At 43.3% G+C, this 24,636-nt stretch overlaps 2 protein-coding genes across 7 annotated transcripts in view; both read left to right on the forward strand.

Annotated features, from left to right (window-relative positions):
• ZNF148 (zinc finger protein 148) overlaps positions 1–6,779 on the forward strand; it is a 113,703-nt gene extending 106,924 nt beyond the window's left edge. For all 6 annotated transcript variants that reach the window (XM_045812661.2, XM_045812657.2, XM_045812658.2 and 3 more), the window contains one exon: positions 256–6,779. In XM_045812661.2, the coding sequence (XP_045668617.1) occupies positions 256–1,854 (1,599 nt within the window). In that variant the 3' untranslated portion in view covers positions 1,855–6,779. The remainder of the gene's footprint in view (positions 1–255) is intronic.
• A 12,466-nt stretch (positions 6,780–19,245) lies between these two features.
• Positions 19,246–24,636, forward strand: part of SLC12A8 (solute carrier family 12 member 8) — a 132,163-nt gene continuing 126,772 nt past the window's right edge. Inside the window, exon 1 of the mRNA XM_087861562.1 lies at positions 19,246–19,320. Coding sequence (XP_087717688.1) covers positions 19,279–19,320 — 42 coding nt within the window. The 5' untranslated portion in view covers positions 19,246–19,278. The remainder of the gene's footprint in view (positions 19,321–24,636) is intronic.

The following is a 24,636-nucleotide window of genomic DNA, read 5'->3' on the forward strand; positions in this document are numbered from 1 at the left end:
CATCCTAATTAAATTATAAAATAATTCTATTAAATTAAATTAGAAAATGTTACGACTAGAATTGTTTGAAGAACTTCCCAGCTGCTGCTGATTAGATTTATAGTGGACATCTGGCTCAACAAATTAGTTTGAAATTGCTTATATTATTATACTTATATCTATCTTTATATTAATTACTTCTTTCTTTTCTTTTCTTGCTTGATGAAAAACACAAACTAAAACAAAAAACTGACTGCCAAAATCTGAATTTGACAGTATTTTTCCAGAACAGATCGTGTATTGAAACATAAACGTATGTGCCATGAAAATCATGACAAAAAACTAAACAGATGTGCCATCAAAGGTGGCCTTCTGACATCTGAGGAAGATTCTGGCTTTTCTACATCACCAAAAGACAACTCACTGCCAAAAAAGAAAAGGCAGAAAACTGAGAAAAAATCATCTGGGATGGACAAAGAGAGTGCTTTGGACAAATCTGACCTGAAGAAAGACAAAAATGATTACTTGCCTCTTTATTCTTCAAGTACTAAAGTAAAAGACGAGTATATGGTAGCGGAGTATGCTGTTGAAATGCCACATTCTTCAGTTGGGGGATCACATTTAGAGGATGCATCAGGAGAAATACATCCACCTAAGTTGGTTCTCAAAAAAATTAATAGTAAGAGAAGTCTGAAACAACCACTGGAGCAAAATCAAACAATTTCACCTTTATCCACATATGAAGAGAGCAAAGTTTCAAAGTATGCTTTTGAACTCGTGGATAAACAAGCTTTACTGGACTCAGAAGGCAATGCTGACATTGATCAGGTTGATAATTTGCAAGAGGGGCCCAGTAAACCTGTGCACAGTAGCACTAATTATGACGATGCCATGCAGTTTTTGAAGAAGAAGCGGTATCTTCAAGCAGCAAGTAACAATAGTAGGGAATATGCGCTGAATGTGGGTACCATAGCTTCTCAGCCTTCCGTAACACAAGCAGCTGTGGCAAGTGTTATTGATGAAAGTACTACGGCGTCCATACTAGATTCACAGGCATTGAATGTGGAGATTAAGAGTAACCATGACAAAAACGTTATTCCAGATGAGGTACTGCAGACTCTGTTGGATCATTACTCCCATAAAGCTAATGGACAGCATGAGATATCATTCAGTGTTGCGGACACTGAGGTGACTTCTAGCATATCAATAAATTCTTCAGAAGTACCCGAGGTCACCCAGGCAGAGAATGTTGGATCAAGCTCCCAAGCATCCTCATCAGATAAAGCCAATATGTTGCAGGAATACTCGAAGTTTCTGCAGCAGGCTTTGGACAGAACTAGCCAAAATGATGCCTATTTGAATAGCCCGAGCCTTAACTTTGTGACTGATAACCAGACCCTTCCAAATCAGCCAGCATTCTCTTCCATAGACAAGCAAGTCTATGCAGCCATGCCCATCAACAGCTTTCGATCAGGAATGAATTCTCCACTAAGAACAACTCCAGATAAGTCCCACTTTGGACTAATAGTTGGTGATTCACAGCACTCGTTTCCCTTTTCAGGTGATGAGACAAACCATGCTTCTGCCACATCAACACAGGACTTTTTGGATCAAGTGACTTCTCAGAAAAAAGCTGAGGCTCAGCCTGTCCACCAAGCTTACCAAATGAGCTCCTTTGAACAGCCCTTCCGTGCTCCATATCATGGATCAAGAGCTGGAATAGCTACTCAGTTTAGCACTGCCAATGGACAGGTGAACCTTCGGGGACCAGGGACAAGTGCTGAATTTCCAGAATTTCCCTTGGTGAATGTAAATGATAATAGAGCTGGGATGACATCTTCACCTGATGCCACAACTGGCCAGACTTTTGGCTAAAAAAAAGTGTAAATAATACTGGCACTTTAGAACAGATTAATCAAGAGTGGGGTTACTCTGTGTAAAATGGAGTGCTGTACAGATTTAAGAGCAATGCGTTATAACAAGTTAAGCTGATATGAATAGCAAGATAATCCAATAACTGCATTTTGTTTGGTTAGTCAGCATTCTTTGAACTGCCTTACATGTTGTCACCTTTATAGAAGCAATGCATTACTTGTTTTAGAACAGAAACTTGCTATTCCACCTACACCAAGTTTAAAAGGAAAAAAAAAGACTTTCGCACAATTGTTTCCTAACTGATAACATTGTACATTCTTAGGAGATGAGTAATTGTGTGAAATTTACTCCTACTGTTTCTAAGTTTTTCGGCATAGTCATTGCACTTCAGCAGGGAATCTGAGTATACTTTACAGACAGAGTGAACTTCAGAGTTTAAATGTCAAGAGATTATGGCTTAAATAATTAGTGTGTCCTATAGGGGGAAAAAAGAAACCAAGAAACCACCTTTTAAAAAGAATGATATGCCATATACCCTTGATTTTCATTTTGCATTATATTGACATGTTTTTTTTTTTTGAGAAAAAAAGTAATAAAAATCTGATAGTCTAAGACTCCACTATTTAAAAGCCTAATTACTTTAAAAATATGCATACTTTCAAAACTTTTACCAAAATACATAACTGTTGAAGCATTCACTTCTCTATGGAAGTATGCATATTGGTGTCAGTTTCTTTGTACAGTTGTACTTAGATATTTTTTATGATTTTTTCATGTGCAGGTATCAAGGTTTTGAAGTTTTAGTAAAAAGATATTCTGTAGATTACATTCCCAAGAACATAATGCTTACACAAAATGTATATTCCACGTTTTAAAGCTTAATTGTATTTTACTTTACATATACACTTCAGTTAACATAGAGCACTTAGAATCTATTTGGTATTTTTGATTTCTCAAAGTAAAAAAGAAATTAGATTTTTAGGTTTGATATGGTTGTGTCATAATCATCTCATAATTGACTATTTTAATTTTTGGCAATAAAAGGAAATTGGGTATCTTTGGAACTGTAAAACCTGGTTTAATCCTTCTCTTTCTAGAATCTTGATAGATTGGATAATTAAACAGTATCCAGAGAAACTAAAGAAATGGGCATTTTAATTGCTTATTTTATCTTGAATTACTTTTTAATGAACACTGCTCATTACAATTTTACAAACCAAAAGTGTTTACTAATTCTAGTAACTACAATTTCTTTTTCAGCTAGATGAGTGATCGGAAACTTTTTGTTGCATTTCAAAATCTAAATAAACTACAGACTTTATCCTTATACCACGATGTTTTTTTTTTATACTTTGTCTTAAATAATACAGCATGGTACAATAAATAGTGCTTTTATAATAAACACGTATATATACTTTTCTAAAGAATGACGGTTTGAGTTACACATTGGACAGTTTTACTTTTTGGAAAATACCATTAGTTCTATTGATATTATCCTCTTTAATTTGTTCCAACTTTTTATTTTAATTTCCAACAACTTTGTCACAATGCACATACTGATGTAGCACCAGTGATAATCTAAAATTAATATCCTTGGAAGGTGAAACTTTATTGTTGCTAATTTCCACTTTAACTTTTATATTGGCCCTATAGATCTGCAGTCTTTATTTCAGTATAGAATGTTATACATTTAAATTATTTTCTCTTTTATTTAATGTTATCCCAAGAGTGTTCTCATAAAGAAAGGGAGCAAAGAAAATATCCACCCTTAACATCTTTTACATTTATTTTGAATATTTTGGTGTTTTATGATAATGAGTATAAATTATGTTTAATGTGGTTTCCTCTATACTTTTGGTAATTAAGCTTTGCTTGAAATATTAAGTTTCCTATTTGACAGCTTTCTTTGCTGCCAAATTTTTCAAGAACTTTAGACTTCTTTGAAGTAGATATTTAAGTTCTGCCATTATTGACTTTTAAGAATGGTGTGTGTTGTGTTACACATCACGCAGTTGCAAGAAGGCTTTGTTCGGGTGCGATGTTAAAGATGGAACTGTGCCCATCCTGTGTAGGCGTTTGTATTTTTCTCATACTACTATTTGATGATAGGCATTTATTTCCTGAGTTGATTTTTTATTTTGAGCCTGATCAAAACTTTTGTTCTATTAACAACTTTGATGTAGTTCTTGGTACAGTATATAGTTTTTCGTTTGCTTTAACATCACCAGCACAGTTTTTAGAATGTGGCTCTACTGCCGAGCAGTTAGGGTAAGCTACGGAAGGACGGCCTTTGCAAATGGTAGTTATGCAAGCAGAAGTTCAGGTGTTACATTCCTGTCTTCAGCATATTTCTTTGAATCTACATAATGGCAGACTTTTCTACCACATTTTAAGCATTTTTGAGAAAAGTGATACTTTGGCATAACTTACTCACCATTTAAGTTATAGTAGTCCTAGCTCTCTTACTGTGAAATTCTAAATGCCTACCAGAGTCACCTTGTATTATCATCATATGATAAACATCTCAACAGTTTGGGTCCCCACTTGGGTGTAGAAAGTTATTTCATTTCTATCCGGGCATTAATAGTAAAAGTAAGTAGCCTTTTGTGCTGCTGTAGATCAGAGTATTGAGGATATGAGATACCCTTTTGCAATTTGTGTTTCTCATTTCTCTCAGTGAGCAAATCGTTCTATTAAAACATGCTCTTATACCATTGAACTTCTGGTCGTTGTGAGATATGCTTTTTCACTTAGGACCTACTCTCAATGTTTGAAGATTGGAAACAGATTGTGTTAGATGGGGTAATAGCTGTTGAATACCTTCTAAAAACTTTTTGTTTTAACATCTTATTGTACACATATTTCATTTGGTTCAGAATATTTGGGTGGCTCTTAAATCTTTTCGATCTACTTGCAGATTTTCTACTTCACACCGTAGAAACCCATCCTTTTAGCTCTGGCTGAGGACTGTCAGTGGTCGGGTAATTTTCCCTTTCTGAGAGGCAAAAGAGGTGTTGTGCTCAGGGTAGGCTTTCATTTCCACAGGGGAGAGAAACTTGGAAAGTGCCAGTGAGGTTAGATCTTTTGCCACTTCTTTCATTTTATCAATTTGAGTTTTTAAAAGGGCTGTTTAAAAAAAAAAAAAAAAGCCGGGAAACTTTAAAAGTAGGCATTACTGTAATTCTACATTTCTTAGACATAGAACATCTTAAACTAGAACTTGTTTTTTCACAGTATAATTACTTGAAGAAGCACTATTATAATCAATGAGAAACTTTTTGACACTGCAATTTAATTTAAACTTTTTCCGTTTCAAATTGCTTTATTTCAGGGAAATAATTTTCCAGTTGTTTTTGCTATATTCTGCAAATAAAACCGTATGTTTCCTTTTTTCACTTAAACTTTGGTAGGAAACAAAACTAAAGCAGACAAACATTTCTTGTTGTGTTTGTTGCTTTCTTTAATCCAATGGATAAAAAAGTAAAACCCTGTAAACATTATTTTATTTTTTTATGCAATACCATGCTGTAAATACGGTTCATCAAATAAGGATGTACCTATGATTGAATCTTTAATTCTGCACAGTTAGAGTTTATATATAAACGTGTCTTGACAATCAAGGACTTTTATGTGAGTCTTCCTTTATGATGTTTATTAATGTTATGCATTCCATTTGTTTTGAAGTGAGTACCAATGTGCTAATTTGTATTGTCTGAAAGTATGTAATGTTTTTACAGCTTGTTTTTAAGAATCTGTAAATATGTACAAACAAATCACAGTACTGCTTTATGTTAGAAGGCATATGATGTTGTACTGTATGTAAGCAATAATACATAGCAGTGCTAACTTTACAAGTAGCATCAGGAAAGTTCTAAAAACATTTCAGAGTGATTAATTATCCTTATTTCATTTAATAATGATTATCTTTAATCAGTTTTTATAAGCAAATTCCATTGTTCCTCCTATTGGAACATAACACTGTTTACACAGCATAATTGAAGTTGCAGGGGAGACAGGCTAAATCTGACTTCATCTGTACTCACTTTCACTAAGCATTGAATGGCCTTACCACTCTTCTGCAAGATGGAGGAAGACCGCAAAACTTAGTGCCCATCACACTGAAGGAAGGGGGTGTGTTGTTTTGTTTTGTTTTTTTCCTGCTTCTGTACTGCTACCTAACTTTATGGTTTGCTTTGGATTTTAAATATTTGTTTCTGTTTTAGATTCAAGCCCATAAGTTTTGAGGTGACTTCAGCTCCATTGTGAAATAGTTCTCTTCATATTTCATAGCTACATTTCAATAATTCTGAACTTTCTACTTTGATTTTTAGATACTTATTTTTCAAGCTTGATTTCTCAGCTGATCAGATGAATTTATTCAACTTCAATACAAAGAAAGACAAACCTATTGTAGTTTGAATTGAGTAGATATTATACTGTACAGAACAGCTAACTATTTGAACACACACATCACTGCTTTAGAAATAAAACCGCCAATTTATAAATGTATATGACCTACATTTTATAGGAGAAATGTTTTTAAATGCTAGTCATTTATATAATGTGCTTTGAAGGATTTGCTAGTCCACTTCTGTCACTTTTTAGTACACTGGTATCTTTTATATGTAATGTATGCTTTTTATTATTGTAGCAAAGCATTTCAGTAGAACGAATTTTGCAACAATATGGGGGAAATTTTTCATTGTTGGATTTGAATTATACTGGATTTTATCTGTGTAGTCTTGTCTTTATTTTAATGCTGTCTGGAAGGGAACTTGGTATCCAAATAAAGCAGGTAACCTCATTTTACTTCAAGGGCATACTGTGTAGTGCTGAATTTAATCTGGAAATCTGATGATTTTGAAAAGAAAAACACGTTTATAAAAATTGTACAGAAGAAATTAAATGTGTGATGGAAATCCTGATGGTGGAGCACGTTGAATTTTCTGATATATAGTGTTATTTTCCTGGGATCCCCATGCCTTCTTTGTATTTCAACTAATAAAGGAAAAACCCTGTCATTAAAACTGGTAGGATAATAGGATATTCTGATTATACAGTATTACTTCTCCTATACCATTTTCTGACTGTTTCTCAGTCACTGTAAATTTTTATTTTCTATTTCCTATTGATAATTAAACATGTACATAATATAGACACTGTTGTATAAAACTGAATGAATTGGGTTGCTATGCTTGAATGGGTAACTAAATGGAAATATTATGGATACTGAGAATTCTTAATGTCAGAACAAATTTCCAGGAGAAAAAGTCATCATGTGTCCTGGGAAGGTCACAGCAGATGTTTCTTCAACCCCCTGGGTTATCTTTGTGAAAGAATCAACTCTAAACTCAGTATCTTATACAAGTGGGTCTTTCCTTCCCCACCTCCCCCCAAATATATGAGCACTAAATTTCAAAATCTACTCAGGTGAAAATTGCTTTGCAATGGAACTTATCACATTGAAATTTTCACTGTTAAAGATATTTGTGATATTTTTAAATACAAACTTTCACATCAGTAGTCAGCAGCCTGACAATTGAAATCTGGTAAGTCAGTGTGTTTTAAAATATATTTTACCCTCCAAATAGAATTGTTTTTAAACAATTGGGAGGACTTCTGTTTGTTTAAATGCATTTTTTAAATTGTCATTGTAAAAATAAAATCTTGCTTGACCCCATATTATGACATGAATGAATTGCTGAGCCTTTATAATACAATGGAAGTTTGTTTCATGCATAGTCATGGAACATAGACATGTTCTTTAAACTGACCTATTGATTAAGTGGTTTAATGAGTTTCACAGCTTCTGGCATTGTCGTCATGTAGTTAACCTTGCCACTTGGGATTTATAATACCATTTTATGTATTGTGATACTAAAGGAAGCTGTTTTGTTTTATTTTTAATTGGATTATTAGACTAATTTATATTTGCAAATTCTGCATTTTAAATGTGGACACTTGCTGTTTGAAAAATAAAAAAAAATACAGAATACAGTTTTATGAATAATTTCCTAGCTGAATTTTTCACAATATTCTGAACCAAATAACTAATGGCAAATATTTAAAAACTGGTGCATAGATTTATATTAAAAAGATAAAAGGATGTCTGTATGGGATTAACAGTTTTTACACAGATTGGGTGGCAATTAGCAGGGCCTTGACTGTATGTAGTTTTGTGTAGAATGTATTAGGCAGTTCTAAAATTCAGGAGTCAAATGTTACTGTCATCTGGTGTTTGAGAGTTAAAATACGTTTAATATAGGGTTAAAAGTTATGTGATTTTTTTCAATTCTTTATGGGTAAGATTCTATTAACCCATTATATTCGGGGCTTGGGGTTTTTTTCCCCACTAGTGAGTTAGTTTTGTTTTTATCCATTTACCACCTTGCCAGTCCCCTGTCTTGTGACCAGTGGGACACATTGTAAGAAAGCTGTCTGCAATTAGGAGTACAGTCCAGGTCCTTGGGACAAATACAAACTAATTGGCCTTTGCAGAGATTAGTCCTAGGACCCTGGTTTTATTAGCATGGTGCTTTAAGTAAGTATACATAATACCACTGATAGTCTACTAATCCATTTCCTAGATCTCTGTTGTTCTTGAATGATTAGAAATGGTAGGGAGAGGGGCGGGGAGATAACTCTACATGATGCTTATCCTACCTTCTCAAGATTACAAGAAAAAATGAAATTGAAGTCACTTGAATTAATGTGTTGTCATTGAGTCTTACTTGACAAGTTATTCACGAAAGGAGTATGAAGATTTTTATGACTATGTTTGGATAGAAATCTAATTTTTTTTCCAGATTGCTGGCTGTCCTGTCCCTCCCCCTCCCCCCCACCCCCACCCTGTGTTCCTGATAAGGTATTAGGATAAACTTTATCCATTTGGTGGATAAAAATCAATGGAGCAGAAAAGTTTAAGTGAACTAAAGGTAAAATTTTGGGTCTCATAATTTTAGTTCTTTCGTCATTTTCTAATGTCCTTAAAAGGACATTTATAGTAAAACATTTTATGCACACACCCATGCAGATGTGTATGTGTAAGAGCTAGTATGTGAAATGTGATACTGTAAGTGAGAATGACCATTTTCAAGGTACTTTTCAACTACTGGGAAAAGTCAAGTTTAGAAATGGACTTAAATGGTAAAATAGGGAACATTTTGAGTTTTTGCATATTTACCCATTTATTCAGATGAACTTTTAGAATCGTAACTTAATTTCCCCTAGCTTCTCTCATACTTATTGAGATTCTGAAACTGATGATTGTGTCAAGGTGGTGAAGGGAGCCAAAGAAATGTATTATCTGTGATAGTAATTATGTTTCTAATGACTTGAATTCTTACTTGCTGGGGTCTAGTATTCATTGAGCATCAATCACCTGCTAAGTAACAAGCATGCTGGATGCAAATAAGAGATGGTTGAGGAAACTAACATCTTTATTTGAGCATCTGAAAGGTATTTATAGTGCTATCAGTTGCAGGGTGCAGTGTTGTGCTTTAGATTATGAAAGCAGATATTCAGTGTTAAGATGTGTTGGGTGTTGTGCTGAGTAACTTATACCTCGTTCCTCATAAATAGGTAAGTAGATTTCTTTATTTTAGGATAGATTTCTAAAAAACAATTTTAATAAATTGCAGAAGATAGAAAATATATACAGGCCAATACAGTGGAAATGAACATTGTTAAAAATATCACCTAATTAAAATACCAAACGTACAGATAAAATTCAAACCTGGACTATGGAAATGAGACAGTAGCCTTTGTTCAGAAGGAGCTGACCTATAACCAGAGTGGGAAATTAGTGCTCTCTAGGGATTTGCAAACCTGAGGGGTACCTACATCAAAGTAGGGAGTTGGAAATGAATGCTAGAGGATGCTTTCCTGGAAATAGGAGAGCCAACCAAACTAGTGCTAATTAGTCATTTGAGCACAATCTTCATGGAGTGGTATTAGTACTAATTTAAATCCATTGAAGTCATATGCTACTAGTCAGTACACCTTCCACTAACCCCTCATTATCTGATACTCTTTTACTTGACTATTTCCTTTAAGGTGTTTGGGCCACTGTAAAATTTATCCTTAAACCTCCAGTAGGACAATTTTCCTTTGGTTCTTTATGGAAACTCCAGCACTGTCCCATAACTTTTGTCGTTGGCAACATGAGGGTTAAGACTGATGGCTAGAGCACAAAATTAAATGGCAGAAAGAGGATACAATTGAGTAAACACATTCAGAACCACTTGGGTTCACAGGAGACGTTCACTGAGAACAGTTGTCCCGCACAGTTTGCTGAGTTGGCCCTCATGATTTGAGGGCAGATGATGGTACTCAAAGGCAGTGTAACCAGTGCTGCAAGGGACAGCTTTAAATGAAAGTGTGATCTTGTTGAGGGTGATTGTGAGACAGCAGGGCCGTAGGGTAGGGGGACTCCACCAGCCACTCGGGCAGGTTAAGAAGCAGCAAAATGAGCAAAAGACCTAGAATCAAGAGACTTAAGTTGTGGCTCTCCCCTTGTCTCTGTAAGGTTGTTCAAGTCACTTACCCTTCCTGAGCCTCAGTGTTGGTTTTTTTTTGTTTTGTTTTTAATTTTTTTTAAGATTTTATTTATTTGACAGAGACACAGCGAGAGAGGGAACACAAGCAGGGGGAGTGGGCAGAGGGAGAAGCAGACTCCCCGCTGAGGAGGGAGCCCGATGCGGGGTTCGATCCCAGGACCCTGGGATCATGACCTGAGCTGAAGGCAGACGCTTAATGACTGAGCCACCCAGGCGCCCCTGAGCCTCAGTGTTTTGTCTGTAAGATGGGGATTAAAAATTCCTTTCAGAATTGCTGTCAGTATCAAATCATTTGAGATGATTTGTAAACTATAAAGCACTGAACATTCCCTAGTTCATATTTTACAAGTGGCACAAAGGCAAGATAGAGCAGAATTGGGACAAGTATTTGGAAGCCTCTTTCATGTAAAGCAGAGCATGTGATAAATTCCTGACTTGCTGACAATACCATCTTCTCAAAAAGTTGAAGGTAGGAGTGGGTTTGTCCGGATTTAATTGACCAGCAAGGGAAAACTAGTTAGTGAGGTGGAAGAGATTCCATTTTCGAAGACCCTGGAAGGGATGCGGCATTTTGGAGAACAGTGTATATTGTAGCGAATGCTGAAAAGTCAGTAGACTTGCAGGGTGGGGGGAAGAGGCCGAAATCCCACCCTACAAAAGTAAGAATGTATTGAAGCACTCAATCCCCAGCTATTGGTTCATCAGGTACAGGAACCTGACTGCCCGTGAAGCAAAAAGCAGCATGGACAGTAAGGCTGGGATGCTGCAGCCAGCTTCACCAGGCAGGAGGAGGGCATGGAGGTCTGTGTGTATGTGCTGGACCTGCTCAGTCACCTTTTCTCTTATATTTTATTCTTTGACCATTTCTCGCCATTCTTTGCTATCTCCTTTGTTTCCTCTGGAAAGACTCTGGTATGTGCCACAGGGTGTATACACCAAACGGAAGCAGCCAACTGATTAGGTATGTGATACCTGGGCTTCCATGCAAGTTAGGCTTATTTACTTTAAGTGTTTTTAGTGTTAATATTCCAGGAAAATTCAAAATTGTTCATCAAGAAAAGATTGTGGGACCCCTGGATTAGTTCGTATGCTTCTTGAGGGCATTTCGTTCACAGAATATAGAACAGTGCCTCATCCATAAGCAGAAATGAATGCATGAGCGGTGTTCTGCAGTAAAAGAGGTATTAGCAGTGGAGGTCTTAGAAATGATGGTGGAGATTTGATGGTATTAAGATGATGCTATGATCGGGGAGCCTGGGAATACGGGATTTCTGCGCTTGGCCACAAGCTTCTAAAGAAGGTTCCCAAAGAGACATACACAAGGATCAATGGCTAGCGGGAAACGTGGCATCTCACGTGTTGCACCTCTTTCCCAAACCCTAATGGAGAAATGGGGTAGAGGATGTGGCTAGAAGTGCAGGACTCCTAGAGCCATTTCCTTCCCCGTAGCTCCTTACTACCCTCTGGCTATGGAGAAATGAGAGCAAATTCATAAATGAGAAGAGCAAGTAAAGAGTAGGAGGCCAGAATTCCATAAATGAACAAAAGATCCCAGCATTTTCCCCAGCCCAGTAGCATAGGAATAAAAAAAATAAAGGGGGGGGGCATGTCCACATGTGTGGCCTATTGGAAAGTGACCTTGCTTATGGCTGGGGTGGCTCAGTAAATGTTCTATGATGAGATCAGTCGGATGGACAACTCATGGTGGGCTGGACTTGTGACTACTTCTCAGACTTTGAAGCCTCCCTCCCTTGACCACGACCACAGGCCAAGCCACCCTCAAGTCTTGCCTAGGCTCCTGTAAGTTTCTGCACATCGACTTTGGATGGCCTCCAGTCTTTCTGCAGATGATAACCATGCAAAAACGCTTCAGAAACTTCTCATTTGCTATCTTAATAAACACTAAGCTCCTTGCCTTGGCCCTGGTGGCTGCCCACAGCCCCCAGCCTCCCCCACAGTGAGCTCTCAGCCTCTCACATTCGGTCATGCCCCCTTCTGCCACGAAGACTGTTTACATCCTACCTATTAACCAATGACCCCAATTTCAGCTCCAGCCTCATTTCCTCAGAAAAGCTCACCCTGATCTCCCTGCCTAGGTCATAACCACCCTCCCCTGCACCTCTCCCTACCCAACCATTTCAGACCCCCTCCCCTCCCTACAGTTCCTTCCAGCGTAGATGGCTGTTTGTCACGACCTGCTTGTTAGTGCGGGAGTCTGTTTTGATTTCCTGCCTGTCCAGAGCCACCTGGCTCCCCGCTGTGTGTCAGTGTTGGACTCAGTGCTTCGTGACGAACAGGTACCCAGTGAGTACGGTGGGAAGACAGGCTCCAGGCCCCACGAGTTGCACCTCAGGGAACAAAGAGCTTGCAGGTGCTGCCCAGGAAGCCCTGCCAGGACTTCGAGGCCTTCTAGATAGCAGCCGTGGGACCAGAAAACTGGTCATGTGAGTTTCAAAATGGGAGGAAAGATGGTGGATTTTGAAAACAAGGGATAGCTGGATTTCGATCCTCATCAGATTCTAGAATGTTCAGTAATAAGTCCATGTTGCAAATGAGGAAGCCGAGGCTCAGACACATGAAAGGCCATGGCGGAAAAGAAGAACTGGGACCCAAACTGGGGCCTAACTTCTCTCATCCTGGCTCTTAAAGGTCTGTCAGTGGGTCTTCCGTGTAGGGTATTCAAGCCAAGTGCTGAAGGCTAATTGCACTGTTGCCACTGTCATTCATAAAACAAACTGGACCCGGCTCATTAGGCTTCTCTCTGCACCTCCTGTGTTCTCTGCTCCCACTAGATCCTGGCTCAACCCAGATGCCACGTGGCTGCTAGAGGGAGAATGCCTTCCTCCTGTCAGAGGGCAAACTCCCAGAATCAACAAACAGCGTAGATCCTGGAGGAGAAACAGGATCCCAACAGGAGCTGGGGACGCCTGACAGCAGGAAAGTGGCGGCCCCTCCCTCTCTACTCAGCCCGGCCCCAGAAAGCCAGGGCAAAACTCTTCTTCCTGAGAACTGGGAGATCTCAGCCTGTGTGAGGGGTTTGTACTTATGTCAGGTTTGAATTTCTTTAGTCGCCCCTTCCAGCTCCCAGTTAATGCCTGCCAGCCCTTCGGACAGACATCCTTCTTGCATCTGGGGCTCCTGGAAAGACACCTCAACCTTTTTCTGTCTCATCTCTTCACCTGGATTAGAGAGGCTGTATTGTGTAGGGGAGAGAGCCTGGTACAGGAACCAGACCTCGGTTCAAATCCTGACTCCACCCTCAGAGCCAGCAAACTTTTCCGAGTGTGTGATCTTTTTAAATAGACATGTCCCAGGGAGGTGCATCACAATGACCGATTGAAAAGAAATATAGATAGATAATAAATTACTTGTGCTCCCTGAGTAATAGATTTCACAACTTCTCTTTGTATTGAAAATTTTAACTGGAGTAGGACACCACTGTGGACAGGATATCTTCTATCCCTTAAGTATTATAAGAGAGGGGCAAAAACCGTCCCCTGCCAAAACTACTGAGCTAGACATTCCAGAGTTTTCAACCTTGGCTGCATTTTAGAATCACCTGAGAAATTAAGAGAAAATACTGATGCCCAGGCTCCATGCCAGACCTGGGTACTGGTGTTTTCTGAAACCACCCCAGGTGATTGTAACGTACAGCCTGGGGAGATGACCACCAGACTTGACCCCACTTCCTGTGACCCTTCTGACTCTGGTTCCAGTTCTGGTACTAGGCCGTGAGGTAGTTTTGTGTATATACATATTGACATCACAATTTAATGTTTTCAACGTGTTTTTACATTTCTGTTTTGGTTGACTTTGTCCAAGCTCTGATCCTTCCTCAGGGTTCAGACTTTATGACAAATGAGGTCACTTTTCAGGTCACACAGAGAGCAATTCTCAGCACCAACCACTGGAAGGGAAAGAGATGAAGGAGCTTCTTCAGCGGCTAAGCGGGGTAAGAGCCACAGAGCAACGACTTCACTATTGTGAACTTCAACTTGAGTTGGAGTTGCTACTGAATGGAAAAGAAGTGAGTTTAAGAACAATATTATGATTTTTTTTATATAACAGGGAAATGAATAAAAATAACCCATTTTTTACCTAGGTTGGATGCATTATGTTTTCACTATTGCTGAATAACAAAGTACCCCAAAACCTTGTGACTTAAAAGAACAATAATTTATTATGTCTCATGGTTTCTGTGGTCAGGAATTCAGACAGAGCACAGCAAGGACAGCTTGTCTTTGCTCTATAATGTCTGGGACCTCAGCTGGCAGAACCCGAAGCTGGGGACTGGAATCATCTGGAGGCTGGTCTCACATGTCTACTGGTGGGAACGCCCACATGTGGCCTCCTCCTGTGGTCCAGGCTTCCTTACAACGTGGTGGCTGAATTCCAAGCATAAAGTGCTCCGAGAGCAAAGAAGCCAGATGGACTGCCTACTGCTTTTATATTTAATCTAGGAAGTCAAGTGGTGTCGTTTCTTCTATTCCTACTGTGGACTGAGGCACTCACAAAGGTCCATTCAGGCTCAAGGGTAGGGAATATAGACCCCATCTGTTTTGGAAGGAACGTTAACATTGTATTGTAAGAAGAGATACGAGATGGGAGATGTTAGTGCAACCATCTTTGGAAAATAGAGTCTGCCCCACATTGTTTGTCTTTTGATTTTCTTATTCATCAATTTTTCAGATTCTAAAAATGATGTGCTCATTGTAAGAAAAAATATCTCATTAAAAATCTAGAATTTGTCAGGGCGCATGGGTGGCTCAGTCGATTAAGCTTCTGACTTCGGCTCAGGTCTTGATCTCAGGGTTCTGGGATGGAGCCCTGTGCCGGGCTCCCTGCTCAGCGGGGAGCCTGCTTCTCCCTCTCCCTTTGCCCCTACCCCTGCTTGTGCTCTCTATCTCTCAAATAAATAATCTTTTTTAAAAATCCAGAATTTGTACACCAAACTAGATTTCTCTCCCACTTTATCCACTATCTCAATCCCACACCCTAGAGATAGCCACTATTAACAGATTGATGTGTATTTTTCCACACTAACTACATACATATATACACTGCTTTATAAAAAAAGAACTATACACATTATTCTGCAACTTGCTGTTTTTACTTACTATGTGATGAACAGAGTTTCATATTAGCACATATAAAGATGCCTAATTCTTTCTAATGCTGGCTGTCATAGCATGGGTGTACCATAACTTATTTAATCAATCTTCTATTAATGGACATTTAGGTTCTAATTTTTTTAAACTATTACAGATTAATGATGAATTGAACATCCTTATACTAGCTCAGATAGGGTAGTATCTTAACAATGGAATTGTTCTGTTCAAAGGATATGCAGGATACTGTTTTTAATATAACAACAGTGGGTTTTCTTTTAAACTACCATTGTTATGAGATCAATCTACATTAAGCAAGATAAATTTTTTTTTCTTTGCAAATGGTTGGGTTTCTCTCGCTTTAACACGAGAAAAAGAAACAAACATCTGTTCTTAGGTCTGAAAATGCTTATAAGCTTTGAAGGGAACTTCTCATTTAGAAAGTAATGAGTAGGGGCACCTGGGTGGCACAGCGGTTAAGCGTCTGCCTTCGGCTCAGGGTGTGATCCCATTGTTCTGGGATCGAGCCCCACATCAGGCTCCTCCGCTATGAGCCTGCTTTCTTCCTCTCCCACTCCCCCTGCTTGTGTTCCCTCTCTCACTGGCTGTCTCTATCCCTGTCAAATAAATAAATAAAATCTTTTAAATAAATAAATAAAAAGAAAGTAATGAGTGGTAGAGAGTAGGTGGTTATGAACAGTGGTGTGGATTTCCTTTTCTAATGTTTCTAACTCAGGCTGATATGGAATTGAGCATGGACTCTTCAAAGTTCACACAGACACTTAGAGGGCGGCTCATCAGAAGATGATGGCAAACAGGAAACTGACTTGGGGCAAAAAAAAAAAAAAAGTGTCATGTGTGATCCCAAAGGGAATAATAAAGATGAGTCTACTGGCCATACAGATGTAATGCATGGATATATAGTCGATTGCAATAATCTGACAGTGTCATCCTGCCCACATATCCATCCTTTGTTTACAGCCGGCTAATGTGTAATTTATTCTGGGAATCTTTCCTCTTGCAGAGAAGGGTAATTAAAAAACGTCTTTGCTGGGAATGAAGTTCTGACACATTCTACATGAATGAACCTTGATGACATACTCAGTGAAATAAACCAGACGCAGAAAGACAAATATTGTGTGATTCTGCTTCTAGGAAATATCTTGAAGAAGCAAATGCATAGAGATAGGAAGTAGATTAAAGGTTATCATGGGCTGGGGAAGGGGGGCTGGGGAGTTATTGCTTAATGGGTGCAGAGGTTCTGTTTGGGGTGACAAAAAAGTTGGCAGTGATGGTTGCACAACGAAGTGAAGGTAATAATGTCACTGAATTGTACATTTAAAAATGGCCAAAATGGCTCATTTTATGTTATATATCTTTCCACACCAAAAAAACCCAAAAAAACAAAAAAAACAAAAAAAACAAAAAAAACAAAAAAAACCCTTTACTGGAGCAGGAGATGTTGGGGCTCTGTCAGTGTTCCCATGGCTTTGCCTTCCCTTTTGTTTTTAAAAGAACAACCTCTATTTTTAGGGATTTTCACACAAAGGCTCATGTGGGCGTGGGAAGTACTCCCAGCTGCCCTCCTGTTTTCAGAAGCCCACATGGAAGCCTAGCAAGTTATTTAAGGATTAGGATATATGCCAGATTGGAAATGGAGATAATTTAATCTCTCTGTATGTTAATTCAGTTTTTTTCTGCAAGCTGGGGCCCTGGAAATCTGACTTCACTCCCTAGGGAAAGCCAGTTCTGAGTCTTGCTAAAGGTGGTGAGGGCAAAAGAATTCCACTTCCTTCGAGTCACCTGATGGGGTAGCCAGCCGCACTTGGGGATCCCCGGAGTGCAGTCTCCTCTCCTGCCCAGAGGCTTCTGCATCAGCCCAGGCGGCCACGGGGCCAGCGTGGAAGTTGCGGGCTCCCTGGCTCCCTGAACTTTGTCACTCTTGTGTGCAGGGTTGGACTCCTATTCCTTAGAACCGCAGTGAATAGGTTAGCGTCCTGTCCCATTTCCCAGGACTGGGCACCTCAGCTGGTGGCATTGAATGGGCCGAGGGCTGCAGAGGCAGTGGCTGGTGGATTCAAGTCTGGGGGCTACTGGAGCCCCCGCTCTCCCCGTAACCCGGCCGGGGGTCCAGATTCCCGTCCCCTCCGCCCAGGCCTGGCAGCTCTGTCCCGGAGCTCGGAGCCCTCCTGGGCGGCGCTGGGTGTGTGGGCCCGACCCCCGGGGAGGGAAATCTCTGCAGCCCCTCCGTCTCCACCTGGCCCCGAGGCCCGTGCGTGCAGGCGTGGCTGGGGTGACGGAGCCCGGGCGGGACCCGCCTCTCCAGCGGGACAGCTGGGACCCGTGCAACGCACACCTGGTCAGCCACGTGGCGGCGGGGCGGGGACTGGGCGGGCCCAGCGCTAGGAGCTCCCCGGCCCCGGAGCAGGTGAGGTTGGATGGGGCTGGTGGGCGGGGAGTGCACGAGGTGGTCTTGCGGACCGCTCCTATCTCCGGAGGAGCACTGTCCTGTAGTACGGGGGCCAGGCGCCGCCACCTGCTCAGGTAATCCCCGTCTTTCCCGGGCCAGCGTCCCCTGGTGCGTGTGTGCCCCGCGCGTCTGTCCTCGGGGACTCGGACACGCGCGCGTCTCCCGCCCAGCCCAGAAGAGGGCTGGTGGGTTCTCCCCAGGGTCCCGAGAGCCAGGTGTGGGGCTGCTCCATGTGGGGTTCGCCGAAGTGGGAGCTGACCGAGACGTGAAGGGGTCAGGGCTCCGGCTTCGGAACCCGGGGGTCCTTTTCCGCAGACCAAGAGCCGGAGCTGCGGGGGTCCTCCATCAGGACCTGCTGGTGTGCGCGTGGGCGGCGGGCCGAGAGGCGCGGGGACCTTCCCGGGTCCCCCTCGCACCCTGCTCCGTCTCCGCAGCCCGCCAAATCCTTGCAGTCTCCCTGCCCCCCAACCCCCAACCCTTTTCCTTAGAATACTCCTCGGGGCGCTTTCCCTTCCTCGCCTTCGCTGGCTGCCGGCATTGGTCACGTTCTTCTCACAGGACAATCTCTGCCCCCATACCCCTCCCCTCACTCTCCCTTTCCTCCCCCTTCCAGTATGTCCAGAGCCCTGTCTCTGTCCCATCCCTATGCTGGGGAGAGGGGGCACAGAAGCGGCGCCCAAGGCCCCTGCCCCAAGGAAAGCTGGCTCCGGTGCCAAGGAAGACTGCTCGTCGGAGGAGAACCAAGCCCTGATAACGATGCTCAGTCCTTTTTCTTTACCTGCCCTCCACTCCCCTACCCCTTCTGGCCCTGCTCCAGAGGGGACCCCCAAAAGAACGTCCTCAACTCCCCTCTCCCCCTCTGCTCATGGTCCAGCTACATTCACTCCCCACCTGCAGCCAGTTCTAATGAACCAGTGATGCCCTTGCGGCGGACAGAGGGGTTCACGGCGGTGGGAGAGGAGTGTCCAACCGCTGCCTCGGACCCCCATACTGAAGGCGCTCAGGGAAAGAAGTGCGGGGCCGCCGTGGCTCTAGGACAGAAAGGTTGGAGCACAGGGAGCTTCTGAAGGCCGCGCGGGATATATCTGGGTCCGAAGAGGAAGGGGCTATTTCCAGCTGAGGTAGAACAGGGCCCTTCCTCAGTCGGGGCTGTGTCTGGTGTATTCGGGAAGGATGGACCGTAAGGATGGAGGGAAGAGGAGCCAGCCTGACCAGGGATGGTGTTTACCTTCCAGAGGGGTCTTTCCACCCAGACCGCCGGGACCCCATTTCCAAGAGAACCGCCCGGATGTCTCCAGTGCAGGAACTCTTCCATGAGGCGGCCCAGCAGGTAGGCTTGTGTGGTGTGGGGGTCGGGGAGGGAACAAGGGGTCACCAGACAGGAAGTTGAATGGACACATTACAGTACCCTATTTTAAAAGTAATTATCTCAGATGTTTATCTTGGTATTCTGACTTAATCAAGAAACTGTGATGGCCAACTGTCAACCATCTGTGTGCAGAAAATCTTTGGTATTGTTTGTAGTGGATTTTGAGTCCTGGGCATCCCTCCCGTGGTAAGCCACGGAGGCTTTCCATGAACAGAGTGAGGACTCACATAATCTAAACTCCTTTTACTATTGAATCAAACCAGTGTAAGAAGGTAAATTTATTTCTAAGTAACTCATATATGCTGAAGCCAAATGTGACAAAGGAGAGACATTAGGGTTTGAAGCCGATGGCCAAGAAAGAATTCTTGAGACATCTTTGGAGCAGAAAGGTGGTGTTATTAAAGCACGGGGACAGGACCCGCGGGCCCAAAGAGCTGCACCGGGATCATGAGGAGTGGCTCATTATACACTTTCCAGTTGGGAGGGAGTTAGGGATAGTCTCTAAGGAATATGCAAGCAAGGTTTCCAGGACCTTGCGGAGGCTAGCTATCATTGGGAAAGGAAAAGGTCATTTATTACCGTCTAATAAAACCTTAGTCATGAGACCCTTCAGATATACACCCACCATACATATGGTGGGCTGTAGGTTTGAGGGGGTGTTGATTGCCAACACGTATCTTGGGGGGTTTAGAAATAAAGGAAATTTCTAAAGGAATTTTTACATGTTAAAGTGGACTTACAGGATCCTGGGGGGTGGAGGTTTGAGCTAGGATTGTCTTCTGCCCTTAGCAAAGTATTAACACCGAGGCAGCTGAGTCCCTAGAGGAATGTCACTCTGCCTATTTCAAGGACTTGTTAACGGGGTGTAGTAAGAAAACTTAATAATTTTCTTCTGCCTTGGTTTTCCACATCAAAATGGATTTCTGGATTTCCTGATGGCTGCAGGTTCTTTTTTCTTTTCTCTTTCCCCTGTTGATCATTAGTTATAGTAAATATCCAACACAGCTATGGAATTGAAGTGGCTCTCTGCAGAAATACAGAGAACCCCTTAAAAGGTAAAATGCCGTGCTTCGGTGTTTATCAGGAAACTGCCTGCACCCGTCTTTGCTGGTGAAGGATCACTGAGCCTTGCAGTTTTCACTGTCCCTTGGAGTTCTCTCATACTTCGTAGAGAAGGGCAGGAGGGTTTCTGGCATAAAGGGAGGAATGAGCCTGCCGAGAGGGGAGAGAATCAACTCAAGGTCTCACACGATTGCAAGAGAGCAGGCTCCAGAACCTGGGTGTCTGGAACCAAAGGGCAGAGGCCGGTGAGGCAGATGGGGTACTAAGTGGGTGGCGGAATCCAAACGGGCTGGTAGCTCCCTCTTCAGGTTTACAGGTGGGGCAAATGCAGCATGGTGGCCGGCAGGTGGGGAGTACCCAGCACAAGGTCCTGCCCCTCTTCTCCCAGGCAGGCCCTGGGCTGTAGCCCACTCATACTCTGCTCCTCACACCCAGCCCTGGAAGTTTCCATGCTGCTGAGGAGTGAGGGACTGGAGACTTGGCATAGCTCCTCAAAGCTGTTGCAGCATGCCCACCCAGAGCTGTTCTCTCCTGGGTGGAAAGGCCCTTGGCCCCGTTCTTAGTGTGGCCGAGGACCCGTAGAGAAGCCTTGGTTAATCGCGGGTCTTACGGTGTATTTAGCTTGACCAGCTTCTCACCATATCTCCCGTGTGTTTTCTTTGGCTGTGTAAGACTGCACGTGAGTGTTTACATGTGTTGTTTGTGGGCCACTTCCGAAATAATGGCTGCTGTGATAGGCATGAAAAAGATACCCAGATGGAAAACGTGAGGCTCTTGTCCCCAGGGAGTCCAAAAAAAGAGACAGGTTAGACATTCTTGGTTCCGTCTGTGAGAGGGATCTGTGGAGGCTCAGCTGCAACCCTCTCTCCCATGTTGTAAACCTTCAGTGGCTCCCTGTGGCCACCACCTAGAGTTCAGCGCCTTAGCGGTGGCCCTGCACGGGCTGATCCTGCCGCCCTTTCCAGCCTGCATCTTCTTCGTGCCCACACTGCAGCCCAGGTCACCATTCTCCAGGCGCTGTGCTTGTGTCTTTCCCCTTCAGCGGTCCTTGCTGATATGTCCCACTCGGCTGATTGGTCCCCGGCCCCTCCAAGCACCTAAGGCAGCGCCTGGCGTGTAAGTGGACGATGTCTGTTAGTTGACTAACCAAATCCACACGCGGTAGATCACCAAATGCAAGTTCAGTTGCCACAAGAGAGGCTTGCTTTTAAAACTGCGGTGGATGCAGGGCCCCGGTATTACCTCTGTCTCTAAACACGGAGGGAGTGGACGGTGTTCCCCGTCAAGGCCTTTGGTGCTCACTGTCTACACACATCTGAAACCCATCCCTTTCCTCTGTCTCCCTGCACTGTTTTGTCCAGGGCACCATGTTTGATTTGGGTGATTCATAACCTCCTAACTTCTTTTTTTTTTTAATTTTTTTTTTAAAAGATTTTGTTTATGTATTTGAGAGAGAGAGAGAAAGCACAGGCAGGGGGAGGGGCAGGGGGGAAAGGGAGAAGCAGACTTCCAGCTGAGCAGAGAGCCTGATGCGGGGCTCTATCCCAGGACCCTGGGATCATGAGCTGAAGTCAGACACTCAACTGACTGAGCCACCCAGGCGCCCCTACCCTCCTAACTTCTTTCTCCACATCGCTGCTTAAATGATCCTTTCCTAAAGCGTAAATCTGTGCATTCGCCTCCTTTGCTTAAAGCCCCTCAGTGGCTTCTCACTGCCCTCAGAATTCAGCTCCAACTCCTCATCCCGGCCCCCAGGGCCTCCTGTGATCTGACTCAGCTCCCCTGCTCGAGCTGCAGGCTCTCCCCCCTGCACTTACTGTGTGGCATGGAAACGAGCTGTTTCCTATCTCCCTGGAGGCCGTGAACTCCTTATCCAGGGTCGTGTCCTTGGTGCCTGCTGTCGTGCCCAGCATGTAGGAGGCGCTCAGTTAGTGCTGGTTCTGTTTGCGGAGCCCACGGGGCTGCCCACGGGGCTGCCACTGGCAGTGGGTGCTCAAGTATCGCGGAAGTAGAGCATACACGTGGTGAGCCTAGGAACCACAGCCCAGGCTGGGCGGGGGCACTTCCTATGGAAGGAGTGTTTAATGTGGCGTCACCTCACTTAATCTGCACAACCACATTCTGGAGGGAATAGGATGGTTTGGGTGGGACAGATGAAAAAGCAGAGCCATTTGAAACCCAGGTGTGCTTGTTGGCAAGGCCTCAGCTTTAATCCTTTCTGCTCTTTGCCTCCTGCCCCGGTGGTGGAGCAGAGCCACTCAGATGGTAAATCAGAGGCCTGCGTGGAGAACAGATAGCAGGTTGGGTAGTTAACATGTATGAAGCTGACCTCTGGGAGTGGCTGGCCTTCCAGAAGTTTCCTGAACCTTCTACCTTTACTCTAGCCTTGGGAGTCAGGCATTCTGCTAAGAGCTTTGAGAACACAAGAATAAGAAAGCAGCCCCATGCCAAATCCTTTGGTTCGGATCTGCTCTTCTCTTGGTCACTGTGACCGGAAAGTAGCTCTCAAGAAATTTGGCCAGAGTGGGGATGGGTGTGAGTAAGGTGGAGAGGTGAGTGGATGGGTTCTTGGTCTGCTTTAATTGTCTTGAGACCAGAGGGAGTAGCTCTGTGTGTGTGTGTGTGTGTGTGTGTGTGTGTGTGTGTGTGTGTTGATCAGTACCAAGTGGGCCAGCTGAGAGGAGGCTGTAATAGTGCGGTGGTCAAGGGTGCTGACTGTCACACTTTGTGACCTTGGACAAGTTATTGAACTTAGGGAAGCTTCTGTTTCCTCACCTGTAAGATGGCTGCAGTAATACAAGCTACCCTAGGGAGTTACAAAGATTAAAAGGGATAGTTCGAGCTCACGCTTTCTCTCTCAAATAAATAAAAATAAAATCTTAGATAATTCATGTAAATATTCAGTATAATGCTTGGTTCATATTAAGAAGCCAGTAAATGTTGGCTAATAATAAAACTAAGGTGAGGCGTCTGTATTTGTTCCATATTGTAGTGATAGAAGTAATCAGAAGGTTCAGTGGGGAACCGATGCAGGACTCAGCACAGCCAAGACCTAAGTCCCAAATCCAGGATTATTCCAATGGCTGAAGCCAGAATGTGGGAGCTTGTCCAGGACAACCTGCCAGGCGGGTGTCCACTGAGGAGGGTGGGACACTTTCTAGACCTAGATGGGTGCAGAGTGGCTTGAGAATGTGTGTGTGTGTGCATGTGTGTGTGCGCGCGTGTGTTTGAGAAGCTGCTGAGCCTCTGGCAGGAACAAGTCTTGCTTGGGGACGCCCTGTTCGCGGGCACTTCGCTAACGTGAGGTGTGGTTCGGCAGTGGACTTCAACCTGAGAGGCTGGGTTCCAAATTTTGACTATGCCATTGGATGTGCTGGGGCCTTGGCAAGTTATTCAGGGCTCCCCGTCTGCTTCCACAACTGTGAGATGGGGACGGAGTACCTGATTTTCAGGCTTTTACGCCGTATGTGGAAGGATCTGGCCCAGAGCCTGTCACATGGCGAGCCGTAAATACTGTGTGTTCAGCAGCTGGCTGATGCAGATTTCACACTGAAGCCCAGTAGAGCACACTGTGTGTGAAGCAGGGGCCCGGGAAGCCATGGAGCCGCTGGAGCCAGAGGGAGGGCAGTGGAAGCCTAACAGCCTTATACCCCATGCTTGTCCCCGCCAGTCCCTGGACAGAGAGGACTGTGGTGGCGGATATGGTGTGTCAGGAAGGTTAAGCCGGCAGGAGAAAGCAGCCTGCAGGGAGAGATGGCAGGTCGATGTGCTGGGTGAAGTCTGTAGTCCAGCAAGATCAAGCGCTTTTAGCATTAGGAATAGTGAGGAAATCCAGCTCCGCTTACCAGGTATTTACTGAGTGCATATGATTGCCGGGATCCCCAACAAGATCTATTGCTGGAGATCTTAAAACTGAAATCTCGGGGCACCTGGATGGCTCAGTCGGTTAGCATCTGCCTCAGCTTGGGTTATCATCCCGGAGTCCTGGGGGTCAAGCCCCGAGTTGGGCTCCCTGCTCAGTGGGGAGCCTGCTTCTCACTCTCCCTCTGCTGCTGCCCCTGCTTGTGCTCTCGCTCTTGCTCTCTCTCTCTCTCAAATAAATAAATAAAATCTTTAAAAAAATCTAAAAAAACCCCACCAAACAAACCTGAAATCTCTTAATTACTATGGAATAAGGAATGCCTCCAACTAATCTGAGGTTCTTGTCTCCCTTCT

Source organism: Ursus americanus, chromosome 4, assembly GCF_024610735.1.
Source record: "Ursus americanus isolate L20-20 chromosome 4, mUrsAme1.1.p, whole genome shotgun sequence".
Taxonomy (NCBI): Eukaryota; Metazoa; Chordata; class Mammalia; order Carnivora; family Ursidae; genus Ursus; species Ursus americanus.